Source organism: Vipera berus (assembly GCF_964194415.1).
Source record: "Vipera berus genome assembly, chromosome: 2".
Classification (NCBI taxonomy): Eukaryota; Metazoa; Chordata; class Lepidosauria; order Squamata; family Viperidae; genus Vipera; species Vipera berus.
In genome coordinates, this window is record NC_138203.1 from 161,901,446 (window position 1) to 161,918,525 (window position 17,080).

At 42.8% G+C, this 17,080-nt stretch overlaps 1 protein-coding gene across 5 annotated transcripts in view; it reads left to right on the forward strand.

The window, feature by feature from the left end:
• Nucleotides 1-17,080, forward strand: part of SLC38A10 (solute carrier family 38 member 10) — a 97,082-nt gene that overhangs the window by 14,003 nt on the left and 65,999 nt on the right. For 2 of the 5 annotated variants that reach the window (XM_081317288.1, XM_081317287.1), the window contains exons 2-5: nt 3,195-3,312; nt 10,218-10,263; nt 13,314-13,407; nt 15,392-15,535. In XM_081317288.1, coding sequence (XP_081173414.1) covers nt 3,240-3,312; nt 10,218-10,263; nt 13,314-13,407; nt 15,392-15,535 — 357 coding nt within the window. In that variant the 5' untranslated portion in view covers nt 3,195-3,239. Of the gene's footprint in view, nt 1-3,194; nt 3,313-8,278; nt 8,387-10,217; nt 10,264-12,558; nt 12,763-13,313; nt 13,408-15,350; nt 15,536-17,080 lie in introns of those variants that run through there. The other 3 variants (XM_081317289.1, XM_081317290.1, XM_081317291.1) reach the window with 3 other exon arrangements.

Here is a 17,080-nt window from a genome sequence, read left to right on the forward strand (position 1 = left end):
TGAGTGCTGTGTAACAGAGTGAGCGCCTGTTACTTGTCCCAGCTTCTGCCAACCTAGCAGTTCGAAAGCACGTAAAAATGCAAGTAGAAAAATAGGGACCATTACGGTGGGAAGGTAACAGCATTCCGTGCGCCTTTGGCGTCTAGTCATGCTGGCCACATGACCACGGAGACGTCCTCGGACAAGCGCTGGCTCTTCGGCTTTGAAATGGAGATGAGCACCGGCCCCTAGAGTTGGAAACGACTAGCACGCATGTGTGGGGGAACCTTTACCTTACCATCTTTACCTTCCCACCGTAGTGGTCCCTATCTTTCTACTTGCATTTTTACGTGCTTTCGAACTGCTAGGTTGGCAGAAGCTGGGACGAGTAACAGGCGCTCACTCTGTTACACGGCACTCGGGATTCGACCTGCCAAACTGCCGACCTTCTGATCGACAAGCTCAGCGTCCTAACCCACTGAGCCACCGCATCCCTTGCATGAAGGTAACAGCGTTCCGTGCGCCTTTGGCGTCTAGTCATGCCGGCCACATGACCACGGAGACATCCTTGGACAAGCACTGGCTCTTCGGCTTTGAAACGGAGATGAGCACTGGCCCCTAGAGTTGGAAACGACTAGCACGCATGTGCGGGGGAACCTTTACCTTTACCTTTACCATCTTTAAATACAGCATAATTATCCCCATACCTCTCCTCTTATTAAAAAAATCAAAATATTTCATTAAACGCTCTTTATTAAAAGTCCAGTAAGGACAACCACATATATTCATATTCTCTCTCTGCCTCCCTCTCTTTCTCTCTCTCTCTCTCTCCCCCCTTTCTCTGATCTTCTGCTTACCTGGCAAGCTGGCTTCATGCTGTTCTGGACAAGCTGAGAAACATTCTTATTGGGCTGGCTCTCCTGCCCTTGAGAGCTGCTGCTTTTTGCTGCTTCCTGCTTCCTGTGAAAACCCAGCTAAGGCAGGAGCCCCGCCCAATAAGCTTGTCAGCTTCTCAGAGGACAGCGTGAGTTACACACACACACACACACACAGAGAGAGAGAGAGAGAGAGAGAGAGAGAGAGGCGAAGCGCAAGTGCCTCTGTGTCTCTGTCTCTCTCTCTGCAAACTGGGAGCCACAGGAGAAGGCTGAAAGAGCCGCATGCAGCTCCAGAGCCGGGGTTGCCGACCCTTGGCTTAGACCGTGTTTCCTTGTAAGATACCTATCCTTCGAGCATTCATTGGTTTTATGCATTCCTTATAGGGAAAGGAGATGAGGATTTCTGGAGTGATCTGAATGCTCCAGGATGTATACCTTTGATACATGTATCCCATTCAACTTTTGCTGTTGCATTTCTTAAGAAGTACTTGCTGTATAAAAACCAATGGTAGTGCAATCTTACATATAATTTCAGAGAATGCTGTTCTACTTAACAAGGCTTGTTCTGTAAGTACAAATGTAAGGATGAAAATTACATAATCCTAGAAAAAGGTGTATGGGGCTGTTGAAAGAGTTATTGTGCAAGGTAGCAAGGACATTGGAGAGAGTTTATACCTATTGAACTTGTAGAAGATTTGTATGCGATACTGCCTTGTTTGGCATCACATACTCTTCTTCATCTGTCTGTCTGTTTATAATTCTGATACTGCTGCTGCAGCAAAGAGCAGTAGAGATTAGTGTCCCCCACTGATAATTAAGCAAGACTGCCTTGTGCTTGGGACATTCACAGTTGATTTTTCTGTATTGGACTTAACAGGAGGTGGACTGCTGTTAGTAATTAAGTGCTTGTGGTTATAAAAATGCTTACCACCAGTGATATGTGGTTATGCACATGAACATCTGGTCACAGATGTTTTCCTAATGCATGGCAACACTTGTTGCCAGATGCTGATAATAGATGCTGTGGTCTTTGCTTGCATGAATGGTATGGGGGAAAATCACGATAGTAGCATGCTAACTCCTTTAAAACTTCTGCCCAGTAAGGTTGCATGAATGTACCACACTTTCTACGAGCAGCTCCTGTTTTGCTATATCTGGAAATGGCTGTCGATAATCTTTATTTTGTGGGGTGGGGGTGGAAATGGGCTGTGGCAGTTTCTTTAAGGCAGGGGTCCCCAACCCCCGGTCCGTGGACCAGTACCGGTCCACAGCATGCCAGCAAGCGGCCCGCACAAACAAGGAAAGCCCCATCCACAGAGTGCAGGCAGCGCACAAAACCACACACACCCCCCTCCAGTCCCTGGAAAAACCTCTCTCCACGTAACTGGTTCCTGGCGCCCAAAAGGTTGGGGGCCTCTACTTCAAGGAACATTTTGAAGGCTTTGGTTGTTAATACCAATACCAGAGCTGCTAACTGATGTCAATAAACCTTCCCTTGAAGAAAAAGGCTTTTCCAGCTCTCTGGATTTAAAGGGTCCTTAGAATAGGTCATATGCATACAGTTGCCAGAAGCTTCAAAAGCTGCAGCTCCTTTGATTAAAACAGAACAAATAGCAGCTGTGATTAAAATGTAGCACCACTTGTTCCTGTCCAGTGTCATGCATTGTTTTCACAAATGGTCAGCCATTCAGGTTCTCTCCCCCTCTTTCCCCCAAACCTCTTCCACTTCCTCTGCAAATGTGTCTAGAGAGCAAACCGGCACAGTGCTTTCAGGACAGGTAGCTAACAGGGTAATTTATGTTTATGCTGTAAGTGGATAGAAGAGCCAGTTTTACTTGCACAGAGGAGTTCAAACCCCTGGATCAACAGCATGCTAACTTGTTTAATATGAATCTGGTAGTAGTAGCTAGAGACAGATCACTCTTCTGGAATAGGCCCAAAGCCTGTCACAACAGCAGGGCAGGAAGGTTTTTCTCTTCCATAAATTGCTTTGGCTTCTCTTTCCAAGCAAGGAGTTATTGCAACTGAACCATTTAGTAAATAGGTGGCTGCTCTATGTCTTTGCCATAAGTGTGTGTGTGTGTGTGTGTGTGTGTGTGTGTGTGAGAGAGAGAGAGAGAGAGAGAGAGAGAGAGAGAAAGTTCATATTTCACGTTTTGGCTGATTCTTGCTCAGAAGTAGGGGAATCTCCATTGTGTGCTTGCAATTAAAAACCTGGCAGCCTCTGGGTGACATGGAACGGCAGTAAGGATACAGAAAAGAAGAACTGAATTGGGGGAGGGAGGGATGTTGAGTATTGCTCTAGTATTTATATAATTTCCCCTTCCTATTTTGTAGTGTGGCATCTTTCTGGGAGCCCTGCTGCTTATTTTCTGTTCCTGGATGACTCATCAATCCTGTATGTTCCTAGTGAAATCAGCCAATCTCAGCAAACGTAGGACCTATCCTGGACTAGGTGAGCATGCTCAGCTTGAGGGTGGTTTCATCCCAGTCTTTCCTTCCCGTTTCCTCATTTGCAACTTCGTACTTGCTATGGCTGAATTATTCACAGTGTATAAAATGGTGTCCCACACCACCAAATATTTCTCTTCTCCTTCATAGAGCAAACGTTCTTAGTGTACAGCAGGGGTGTCAAACTCAATTTCATTGAGGGCCACATCAGCACTGCGGTTGCCCTCAGGGGGCCGGGTGGGTATGGCCAGGGTGGGCGTGGCCTACTGGGTAGGCGTGGCTAGAGTGCGTATGGCCTACTGGGTGGGCGTGGCCAGCTCTACATCGTTCGCATCAAGGGTGCCTGTGGGGGCCTGGGCAGGAGTGGGACAGATCTGAGGGTCTCTGGCAGAAGGAGGGCCTCTGGGCCAGGGCCAAGGCAGTGGGGGCCGTTCCCTCACTGTTTCCAGGATGGCTTCGCGGGCCACATGAAACCACTTCGCGGGCCGGATCCGGCCCCCGGGCCTTGTGTCTGACATGTCTGGTGTACAGAGTTAATTCTTCAAAAAGGATGCAGAATGCTTCAGTTCAGTGGACTGAAGAAGAAGGGGACGGTCCAAGCAGAGGTTCTTCATGTCTGCTATACATGGTTGGGCCTCTGCTCAAACCCACTCCCTTCCCCTGCCCAGCGTACTGTCGAGGATGCTGGGTTCTGCCAGGAGGGACCCTAGTGTGGTCTTCTTGGAGTGTGTGCTTAGCGCAGCTTAAGGGGGAGGTTAAGGGAAACAGCGTTCCAAGTTTCAAGCGGCCAAGAACACTGAAACATCTGCAAGATTCATGTGTGGCTTTTTGGCAAGGGCCAGCAGTCCTCTTCCTCTTGGTTCGCTGTTATGTCTTGGCACCGGGATCACCGTCTATTTTTGACCTCTCCCCTTGATTCCCAAAGATTGAGGGGTGGGTGGGTGAGTGGGTGGAACAGCGGAGCAGAGCGGAGCAGAGCAGATACGTGGCCAGGCCTGAGGAGTCAAAACGTTTCTGCTTGGTATGCATTCTCTTGCTGGAAAACAAGCCGTGAGTGAGCCAGGGTGGGATATTCTCTCTCAAACTTTTCTTTTAAGCGGCTGCTCCAGAAGGGCCGAGCGCCTTTACCCATTTAAAGTTTGCTCGTTTGCAGAGGTGGAGTTTGTCTCTGGGGGTGGCGGAGGTGAAAGATTCTCATGACAGGAGATGCTGTTTTCGGCCCTCCCACAGCTGTAACCCCATCATGTGCTTCCTGAGGTGCCTCTTGGGGAGTCAGAGTGGGGAATTGGCTGGCTTCTCTGCTGAAAGGAGGATTTAAAGCAGTGTGCAGTCTCCTTAGTGACTGCTGAAAGACGGCTACCCCCCCCCCCCCGTTCCTCTGTTGCCCGAGGCTACCTCATTTAGCTGCACGGTGTAAGCATAGCAAAATATGTCCATTGGCAGCAAGAAAAAAATAAAAACCCCAACAAGACCTGTGGTCTTGAAGGTTAAACCTTAATGGCAAAAATATATGCTTAATTATAACTCTTTTCTCTTGAGGGGAGAGGAAGAGGGGGATCAAATGTAGCTCTTCCTCCTTAACACCAGATGCCCATAATCATTGATTTCCCCTTCTGTGTCACAATAAGTCTTTATACGCTTCCCCCTTTTGACTGAATACATTAAGTCCTGTTTACCTTGGGTTGTCTGCCAGGAATAAGAGGTTCCCTTCACTTTCTAAAACTAAGCAGCTTAGGAACACAGAAGGGTCAGTAAATGCTTCCAAACTTTCTGGCACATAAACATTGGTGCGGAAAGAAATAGCTTCCCCCCCTTTTTTGCCTGCCTTTGCCCTGGGAGAGATGCCATCAGCCAAAGTGGGGAGAATGCCTGGGAAAAAGGCATCCCTTAGCCCAAGGGAAGGCTTTGCTGCTAGAGTCATCCCGATGCCTCAAGGTTGAGCAAGTACACACAGCAACCTTTGTCATTGCCTTTCTTCTACACCGGTCCAGCTGCAAGCGATCCTGGCAGAACCTAAGCTGATTCTGTGGGAGGCTTTGGCAGCTTTGAAGGATGCATGAATGGTTTACAAATTAACTTAATTTAAGCTACGTCTTCCGGAAGAACATTCAAAGCTTTGCCTACAAGAGCCAAAGCAGCCAAGAAACAATAGGAGTAAACAAAACACCTCTAAACATTATTTGGAAGGGGGTTGAAGGGTGAAGGAACATTTGTTATGAGTCCAACAAATCAGCAGTGTTTGTTAGAAACTCAGAACTATGTCTTTTACATTTATTTTTAAACCATTGTGGAGCTATGAAAGGATAATTTAAAATAACTTATCCTTTAATGTTGCCTGTGTATTTTCTAGGCATAGATGTGGAAGTTATAACAACAGTGTCCAACCTCGATTTATCTTTGTGAATCCAGGTTCTCCTGTATATGTGAAAACCAGGATGCCCTTATTCTAAAATTATGCTGGTCTGTTACTGTAACAAAGATTTGATTGATACTCTAGAACAGTTCTTGCAGACATAGAGATAACCCTGTACACCGTCACGATTCTGAAGATAGAGAACACCATTTGCTTAACAATTCCCCACATGCTGCCAAGTTGAAAGACCAGTCCATTTCAAGAAACAGGGCTGGCTGTGCTGCAGTTGTTCCTCTTAATGGTACAGCAAAGGTGGAATCTAGCTGCCTTGGACGAAGTTAAAAGGGTGAAGTCATTTTATTTAGAACCAGATTTGGAACTTGCTTTCTCATTTTGGCTACTTGGCTTGAATTTAAAGAGATCTGAGACTGGTTAGCACCTCAGTAGAAAAAGATGGGGTGGGGCTGCTTTGGATACACTGCCTTAAAGGTATATGAAATAAAACAGGCAAGGTATAAATGTGTATAATGCCTAACACATACATAGTGGTACAGATAGTCCTCATCTTACAACCATTCATTTAGTAACTGTTTGAAGTTATAAAGGCATTGGAAAAAGTGACATGACTATTTTCCACATAACTATTGTAGCATCCCCTGTGGTCACATGGTCAAAATTTGGATGCTTGGCAACTGGCATGTCTTTATGACACTTGCAGTGTCATGGGGTCATGAGATCACCTTTTGTCACCTTCTGACAAGCAAAATCAATGGGGGAAGCCATATTCACTTAACAACCATGTTACTAACTTAAAAACTGCAATGATTCACTTAATAACTGTGGCAAGGTAGTTCATAGAATGGGGCAAAATTCACTTAACACCTGTCTTGCTTAGGCAGTTTTGGGCTCATTTGTAAAGATTATAATGAATATATTTTACTTTGATTGAAAATATTTTAATTATATGTTATAAGTACAGTAGGTATTGGGAGATTTGGAAGGTATTTTACTTTTATTTATATATTTAACTTGGTATAAGCTAACTAGCAGTTTCAGCAGTTAAAAAAATAATATTATTTACCTGGAATCATTATTAATCATGATTATAGAATTCTGTATGACTGAAATTGTTAAAAAGCAATAAAGAGATATGAGGGCCTGAAGTTACATTTGGGATAGATATTCATATTTAATATATGAGACTAAAGCTTAATATTTTCCTCCCCATTATATCTGACCACCTTAAATTTTGGGTGTGAACTTATTTGAAAGCCATCTTCACTCAGTTATGAAGCTTCTTTGGATACTTTGGGCCAGTCCCTCTTTTTCAACCTAATGTACCATACAAGATAGTTGCTGTGTAGATATAATGAGGGGAACCCTCATATGTCCTACTTTGAACTTTCAGAGCAAAGGTGTGATAAATGCAAAAAAAAAGTGTCCACAGTTATAAACTAGAGGGCAACCTCTTCCAACTTGACACCTTTTAAGAGGATTGGAGTATAGTATTAACCAACCACCAGTAGTCAGAATGTGCTATTATGGTTACAGTTGCTAGGGATAGTCTGGTAGTCCAATGCATCTAAAGGTATCATCCCTAGTGTGGCATCTTGATTGTAATGATCACTTGCTACCGTAGGTACTAGCCAGTAGGAATAACTTGACCTCCTAGGACAGACATGTCAAACACAAGGCCCGGGAGTGGTTTCATGCGGCCTGCGAAGCCATCCTGGAAAGAGTGAGGGAACGGCCCCCACTGCCTTGGCCCTGGCCCAGAGACCCTCCTTCTGCCAGAGACCCTCAGATCTGTCCCACTCCTGCCCAGGCCCCCATAGGCACCCTTGATGCGAACGATGTAGAGCTGGCCACACCCACCCAGTAGGCCACGCCCACCCTGGCCACGCCCACCCAGCCCCCTGAGGGCAACCGCAATGCTGATGCGGCCCTCAATGAAATTGAGTTTGACACCCCTGTCCTAGGACCTTGAACAGGGGTGGGGAACTATGGCCCTTTTACGACTTGTAGACTTCAATTCCCAGAGTTCTGAGCTGGCTCAGGAATTCTGGGAGTTGAAGTCCACAAGTCATAAAAGGGCTATAGTTCCCCATCTCTGTCCTAGAACATTGCTCTCCTTAGTTATTTCCAGTTTCTGTCAGAACCCTTCTTTTTATTCTGTCCATCACTTTTCCAATTAAGAATTTCCCCCCAAACTTTACTCCAAATTCTCTTCTGAAAGATTGCTCTTTCTCATGCTATTGCCTAGTAGTCAGTTGTTTTTCTTCTGACACTGACGAGATGTCCAGTGAAAATCTGAAATGATGATGATCTTGGGCACGCACAGATGAATGAATTTGGTTTATTAACTTGTATTTACAGCTGGGTTTATTCCTAAGGACTTGGTCAAGTAGGTTCTTCCTTTTCTTATGACAAAAGCAGGCATTTATTCCTAAACATCAGTGGGAGGCTATACGGCCTGGCTTACATGTTTAAATAACTGCTCACAAGCAGTTTTTTTTTTTCATGTGAACAATAGAATGCCAGAGAACATTCGTATAGACAATCCCAGTGGCTACTTCCACGAAGAATAAAAACCAGATTTCTCATTTCCAGCACACCCATTTAACTCAAGTAGCTACTGTGATCTTCTGGAAAGACCTCCCATGAAGTTATACTGAGCATGCAAATTGACCACCCATGCAAGTAACAATTTCCATAATCAGATAAAGTATGAACTACCTCTCGAGTGTGTGACTTACTCAAAACTGTTAGTATTACTCTCCAAATTTCCTAAACGCCTTTCTAAAGCTTCTCTATGCTGAATATTAAACAAATGACTCCCTCTGTCAGATTTTTTTTTTGGTCTGTTTTGGAAAGAGGCAGGGAGGCAGAATTTGGGCAAATTTCTTTCCCTGCCAGCATTTGGTTATTTTGGCTCTTTTTACTTTCTTCCACGAAAGCATGTGAAGATAAGATTCTCAAATCAACAAAGTTGCTAATCCCTTCTGGATTGTATGTTTAGACTTTTATAAGGCCAGAGAAAGCAAGAATCTAAAACGTTCGTAATATGAACCCCCACCCCAATAATTTGTGGAAACAAATCATTAAAATTTATCTTAAGGCTTCACTTACAAGTTTGCTCTTGGGACTAATTTTTCTCTGGCTATTCTATATTGGAGCCAGGGAAGTAAGTCTGCTCTGTACTTAAATGTATACATTCACAAACATTTTTAAAGCAAAGAAGAACATAGGAAACCGATATTCACAAATGCTTTCCTTGGAAAGCTAGTCATTGAGACTTAAATTGGAATTGTAACATGACATCACATGAAAAGTAAATCATAACTGAGCTTTACTCCAGGTTTGTGATGGCCAGCCAACTTGCCACTCTCAGCTAAACTGGGCTTGCATCGAAATTCTCTTTTGAAATAAATTTGAACGACTTTTCTGTCCTCCCTCTCCTTCCCTACAGATTTACTGAGGATGAACCATCAAGGACATTTTCCTTAACGGGCCTGCCTTTGTTGTATTCTGTTTTCTTACTTGTTTTAATTGAAAACCAGTGATTCTTTTTCAATTGAGAAATTGATTTCTAAGGAGACTTTATCCTTGGCCTTTTATGTTGTGAAGGGAGACGCTTTCTCTTGCCTTTATCTTTCTTCGGTAACATTCCTGCACTGGGGTAACTATTTTTTTTTAAAACAACAACAAAAAACAACAACAACAACACCGATTTCCCCAAGAGAATAAGTACATTCTGCAAAGTGAGGTTGAAAGCCAGCTGCCCTCCGTAAGCATTTCACACGAGTGTGGCATTAGTAATGGTTCCAGTTAAAAAGGTTCTCTCTCAGAATTGGAGGTGGTAATTTTCCTCTTACCCTCATAGTCAAATGGCTTTTGAAAATGCAAGCTGAGCTTTCCGGAGCAGCAGTGATTTCAAGGATGTTGATTGTTTTGTGTGGCAACCAACGATCAGTGTATGAAATGGGGGGAAAAAAATTCTATCAGTTAAATCCCTTCGGTGTGGTGGTGAATCCTGGATACAGTCAGGGCGGTTGAGGGTTCTGGGCACCCATCTCGGTCCTCCCCTCAGCAGCACAAAGTGGTTCAGCTACAAAGGGGGCAGGGAGGAATAAAATCAGGAACCCCACTGAAATTTTGCACTGCAGTAACTTCGAGCCACACAATCTCTTAAGGCCTGCATATTTTCAGTGTTGCCTTTCTTCTTTTAATGGTTACCATGTGTAACTCCTACTTAGTTGCTGTTGGGTTGGGGAGGAAGGTGGGGGGGGGGTTGAAGGAGGGAAGAAGAACCTGTTTTGAATCTTTCTTCCAAATTTGTTTTTGTGTGGCTTCTGATTTGTGAACGGTATGTCAAGGGAGAGGGGGGCGGGGAAAGCCCCAAAATGGTGGTGGGATGGAACCAAACTAGCAAACCCTGCCTTCTGAGTCGCTTCTGGTGAGCGATGTTCGTTTTATACATGCCACGTTTTGAACACATGTTTGAATAACAATTGTGATAATGTGTTTTCCCCTCCTCACTTTTTCTTCCCTTCTAGCCTACCACGCCTATGGAAAATCTGGTAAAATGCTTGTGGAAACCAGGTACTTATTTATTTTTTTTGCTCCTTTTGTTGCTCAAGATTTAAGTATTTCAAATTTTTGTTAACTGTTTAATATGCAACTCGTTTTTATCCCCGATGTTCTGGTATTTTGTCTATAGTTTCATGTTCTTTTTTTCTACCTAATATCTCCTTTTGTGAACTTGGCACATTTATCCAGGTAGGGGTAAGTATGGCAGGGAAAACAGATAATGTATATCCCCAAGTCCACTTTTTAAAAGCTCTTCCTAGGACTTTTTCTAGCCCTCAGCGCTGAGTTGTCGGGAATGCTGGGAGAGAAGCATACTTAAAGGTTCAGAGAAAACATTGTAGTACAGTACCTCTGACTGGCAGAAGATATTTACTCATGAGAATGACTTGTCTGCATTATAGATATGTAGGCCTTCCATCTTCTATGTATCCAGTTAGCCATTTCAACCATGACAATATAGTACATGTACAGTTGTTCCCTTGTAATCTTATGGCAGTTCCCTACATTTGTTAAAGATGTTCTTAATCTTTTATTTCCACTTTTTTCTCACAAATTTGGTTAAGGTGGTTGGCATAAAGAGCTGTATTTTCAGCTTCAGTATTTTCATGCTGAAGACGATATTCCACTTGAAAAGCTCAGGATGCATAAACATTTTTGCTGCCCATCCAAGTCTATAAATCATGTTGTGAACTGGTTTTTCACATGGGGAAAACAGTTGAGTGGTCCCACTTCAGTCGAAGGAGAGAGCTGTGAATAATTCAGTAGTGTCTTTTTATCTTGTTTGTGGTTATTTCCATCTCTGTAGAACACGAATAACACTGGTCCACATTAATGGGTTTGTTGACAATAATATGGCATGATGCTCCTGCCATCGTTTGAAGACCCATACTTCTTCTAATAACTTTTCATTTGCAAAGGGAAATGTCCCTAACAGATTCTCAACATGGTTCGCAACAAGCTTGAATTTTAAAAGAGGAACTTTGACCTTTACCATATATTACGCTTCTCAAAATAAGAAGAGGCATTGACTTGGATGATAGTTTGATATGAATGGGCTGCTTTTAATGACCGAGATGCTCAGTCTGTCGTATGTCATGAGTTGTCTGGTCATGTGATCCTGGCCTGCTTCTTTACGGTATCACCCAGCTTTGAACTGTTTTGAGAGATGCCTAAAAATATTCTCTCATTGCCATTACTCTCTCATGTTAGCAATTGTTATAATTGCCATTGGGGTCCTATGCAGTCAGAAAAGAGAGGGGAAGTGGTCCATGCTTTTGTGACAGGGAAAGTGCAGGACCTCAAGGAATGATATCCTAATTAAACTGCTGCCTAATCCACTCTTCACTGAGCAAGTATTGGCTTCTGTGTGGACTTTGATTGTATACTCAGTGGAATTCCCTAGACTATTCTAAATATGTTTCTCACATACATGCACATGCACATGAACATCCCCACTTGTACATACAGATGTCCTTCATTGAAAGTAAATAAATGAGTAATATATTTCTCCCAAAATAAAACTTCCATCTTAGTGGAAGTTAGTGGAGCCTTGGTGGAGCAGTGGGCTAATGCCTCCTTAAGTAACACCAGCTGCCTGCAATTAGTGCAGGTTCGCATCCCACCAGGCTCAAGGTTGACTCAGCCTTCCATCCTTACGAGGTAGGTAAAATGAGGACCCAGATTGTTGGGGGCAATTAAGCTGACTTTGTAATAATGCCGCTTGGGGGGGGGGCGAAAGCCCTAATAAGCAGGCATATATATAGAATGAAGGCTACTGCTAAAGCTTGTAAGCCGCCCTGAGTCTTCGGAGAAGGGCGGGATATAAATGGAATTTTTAAAAAAATAAAAATAAAAAAAATATCTGGACAAGCATATATTGCTGATATGCAGCAATCTCCTTGCTGACTGGATGCTTATTTTCTCTTCTATTAAAGTCTGATTCAGCTAATGCCTCACATTTCCTTTTCCATCCTCTCCATAGTGTCAGACTCAGACAGATTGAAACTATTTTATAAAACAGTTTCATTGCATTAAAACAGTTGAATGTATGTATGTATCTTGATATCTGTAAGAGGGAGGGAGAGAGGAAGGAAGGAGAAGGAAGGAAGGAAGGAAGGAAGGAAGGAAGGTTTCTAAGGCCACCCAGTTTGCCTATTATTCTGGAAGTGTACAATATAGCACAAAGAAGCACAAACAGAAATAGAAAGATGGAACAAACATACACTAAAAATAATGCTACTTTGGTGGATAAACACTGTTGTTTTTGGAAATGTTTATCAGTACTTTTTCTCTTTTATATGGATGCAGCAATCTATCCCCATATCTGCAGAGAAGCAAAATAGATTTAGGCTACCTCATTAAAATGTGCCACATGAGAATGAAATTGAGAAGTGCTTCTTTCCAGCCTACAAAGGAGAGGAAGAAGACATGGCAGTAGATGTTATGCTGGGCCACCTAGCCTGTGCAAGAGATCCTTTGGAATGCTTAGGTAGCCTGTGAGGATTCTGGAAGGTAATAGTTAATATTAGAATCATAAATATATGCAGGCCCCTTTAGTCAGTATTGGCTGCTACCAATATTCTTGAGGCACGCCAAGCCATGGCATCAATATGTTACTATTAACATCCAGCAGCCCTTAGTAAATATAGTTTCCCTGGAGTCCTGTCATGTCTCAGTGGTTAGTTGCTTCCCTTGAGGTACATTTTCTTTAGATCTGGTGATACCAAAAGCTAGTGCAATTGAGATGAGTGTATGGTTTCCAACTTATTTCTCTCTGCTGTGTTTGTAGGAGCCCACATTGGGTGCATGAAGAACAGCACCTTGGTATTGGGGGGGGGGGGGAAGATACCCTTCAGCATACATAATTAATGTTTCTTCTGAAACTGTCCTGTTTGCAAGATGGTGAGAATACTGTTGTCATCTAGGGCATTGGCAGCGGAAGATGGCTATATTTAGAGAATTTCTGAACATAGATCCCACATGAATTCAGCATTTAGCACATAGGTAAATAAAAGTTTTATTTCACATTTTTCTGGAATGACCAGTCCCTTTTGTTTTTACAGCATGATTGGATTGATGCTGGGGACCTGCATAGCTTTCTATGTTGTTATTGGAGACTTAGGATCAAATTTCTTTGCTCGATCACTTGGACTCCAGGTAAACTTGCTTTTTTAATGACCTTATCAATAGCAAATTAGATCAGTGCCTCTTTCATATCTATAGATAGGATAACATAGGACATATGGAATCCTGATTTCACTGCTAGTACTGAATATGTTACCTAGTTGGGTAATGAAATATCTGGAAGAAAATCAATCTCGGAGAGTACCAGGGACTCTGCAGTCCAACCTTGAGCTACAAATATTCTCTATTATTGATAACATAAGTCACATTTGAAAGCTTGTCTGAATGGTGTTGAGGTAGTATACACAAGCTGCCTGCCATTTTCAAAATTAATAGCCAGTACACAAACTGCAGAGCAGCCTACCCCACGAAAACCTGATTTAAGGCTAATTAAGTGCATTTAGTGATAAACTTCATTCCTAAGAGTATTCTCTCTCTCTCTCTCTGTCCACACACACAGACATACACACTCCTTCCTTCCTTCCTTCCTTCCTTCCTTCCTTCCTTCCTTCCTTCCTTCCTTCCTTCCTTCCTTCCTTCTCAAATGTTTGTATTTCCTATTCATCAACGTGGGGTGAAGGTAGACCAGGATCATGTGTGTAAATCATACTGACTTACAGTATGTTAGCAATGACTTCAAATGTTTAACAATGACAGTATTAATGTGACTAACCCTTGCTCATTAAATTATGCTGGAGAATTAAGAAATCCCAAAAGTTTAGGGTGCTTTTTTTTTTTAGCAGAAATGGGATTATTCAGACATGGTATTTAAAACTGGTTTCAAATTTCAGTGTTATGGTTGTTTAATAAAAACAAAGTAGCTTTTGCAGAACAGAAAATTGCTTAACTCTATTGTATATTTCTCATAATTTACCAGCAAGATTGTCTCTGCTTTTAGTTTATTTAGCCGTTTCATTTATGACTGCTCTCACCTACCAATCCTTCCCAATTATGGGAAGGATAATTCACACCTCTCCTAAGATTTACCATGCTTTTAACTTGAGGACAAGACAAGGCAGAACTGGACCTATTACTGGATGCTGAAGCAATCAACAGGGAACTTCCAGTTTGAGATGCTAAAGTTTGTAGTATCAAATATCCTGGGGACGGAATTGGGTAAATGTGAGCAGGGTTTTGTAGATTTATACTTTCAGATCTGTCAGCTCATTTGTTAATCTCATACTGTCAAGTAGGAATATACAACCCGATGGTGAATAACCTGGCAATCCAGGTCAAGAAAGTGCAGCGTTGATAGCATCTCTGCTGTTGGCCTTTTCCATGCAGGAGCAGTTTAATTCCCAATGGATAAATAGGAACCGAAGAAGTCCCTGTAGCAGGAGAGACAAGCCAGGAAAGCTACAATGGACATTCAGTAGCATTCAGGCATGGTTTTTATCTGCTCCGGCCTGATGTAGTTAAGCTCTGATTAAGGACCTAAGCAGCTAAAAAAAAAATGCATCATAAGCAAAGCCAAATTAGGTATTAAATATTTTGAGGCATTTCCAAGTTTTCTGCTATAATAAATGTAAAAAGCTGCTGGTTAATTTTCTGGGTCAGAATTTCCAAGACTCCCCTCGTTTCCCTTTTTAACAGCAAAGTTAGTTTTCATTTTATTTGCTGGAAGTACATAAAAGATATTCAAATAACGTGTTTGGATTACCATTTAAAACAGGCAGCGAGCCTTTGCCGTAAAACGGTTTTGATAAGTACTCCATAGAGCAACAGTGGCACCCAGTGTCTGTGTGGTCTCATCACAGACGCTCTGTGAGAAGCCGCTTTCTTGACGTTCCAGGTTTTTTCCTTCCTTCCCCTTCTGTTTGTTTTCAGAGTGAGTCTTAACCTTGGTCTACAGCAGAGTGGATGGTCATAGAATGTTGATTTTGAATACACTTTCTTCCTGGGAGTGCTGCCTGTGTAATTCTGCCTTTCTTGATGTGTGGTAGTCAAAGTGCAACACGTGTGAATGACATCTGATTGAAGAAGGCTGATGTAACTGTTCCTCCTGTTCATCTTTCAGGTGAGCGGCTTATTCCGGATCCTCCTGCTTTTTTTCATCTCCCTCTGCATTGTGCTCCCACTGAGTCTCCAGAGAAACATGATGGCTTCCATACAGTCCTTCAGTGCAATGGCTCTCATTTTCTATACGGTGTTTATGTTTGTGGTCAGTATTAATGATGGGAAGCTTTTGTTTTCTTCAATCTGGTGGTTAATTCCTTTGTGGGAAACCACAATGCATATTTAAATTCCAGGGTGCCCAAACATTTCATGTGGGTGGGCTCTCCGAGGACCTTTAAAAGGGAGGCCTGGTCTGTTTGTTGGCAACACCTCATCCTTTTTAGGGTTTAGTTTGAAAAGCTTTCTCGATTATTGGCACTACCTAGTGAGGGAAGACCACTACCAGTAACTGGGATGCTATTTGCTCTTATATGCAAACCACAGGCCCAGCAATGTGTCTCCCATATGCTACTCAAAGTTATATATTCTTCCAGGGAGATCCTGCCATGTCCTCATTTTCCAGCAAGTCAGCATTTTTATAGTAGTGTATACAACAGGATCTTAGGCCACACAGATTGTCAGAGGGACCCCTTAATGCTTCCTTCACTTTTTGTTTCACAGTGTTTAATCAAATGCTTCCTTCAAAGCTTTCTCATTGACCATTTGCCAGAGAGGCCGCTAACAAATTCCCCTGCAGTAAGACTCCTTCCTCAGTTTCTTTTAACTTCTCACCTCTGATATTGGTCCTAGAAATTCCTGGCTTTATCTCGTCTCTCTGCCATTTTCATCTTTCTTTGGGATACCCTTTATTTAGGGACATTCGAAATGGCCTCAAGCTTAAAGACTTAAAAAAGACTTTAAAAGGCTTAAAAGACTCTTAAGCGGTGCGCAAAAAGTGACAGCTGAGCCTCACCGCTAGAATAAACACATGCAGTAGGTTATAACCATTTATTTGCCTTTGATTATTTGAAATAATTATACATACCGACATATGGCACCAATTGTTTCCGTCAGTTAGAACTCAGGGGCTTCTTTAGGAAGGTCCCGGAGGCTCTAAGAGTGGCTCACTTGGTTCATAGGAGGGGAAATTGCCCGGGGAATGCCAGGTTTGGGTCTCCCTCCTCCATGCTTGCTGATGGGTGGGCATCTTTGGCCAGCCTTCCCTGAGTCACATCATAGCCATCTTCATGGTTCCCTGTTGTAAATACCTGTGCAGCTGGTACATCAGCCAAGCTGGTAAGGGGTATATAGCGCCATCTTTTCTTAAGCTACAGTTTAGAAGCAGAAGACATAGGCATCCTTAGCAAGCTACAGTGATATCAAAATAATGATTCAGGTAGCATAACATTGGCAGCCAACTGATACAGTGATATACTAGAGCAGGGGTAGGCAACCTCAGCTCTTTATGACTCATGGACTTCAACTCCCAGAATTCCTGAGTCAGCTATGCTGAGGTTGCCTACCCCTGTGCTAGAGGCTGACATCTTACGCAGGTATGTTGGTTGCATCATTTGTGCCATGACACACGTATTGTCATTTCCATTTCCATCACCCTCACCCTCACCCAACAAGTAATGATCTCGGATTACCTTGATAATAGGCCAAATAAAAAATGGTGCCTTGTAACAAAGCTTATAACAAAACGGATTATTATTATTATTATTATTTTTGCTATGTACAAACTGTGTGTTTTCTGAGTTGCTCAGTTGGA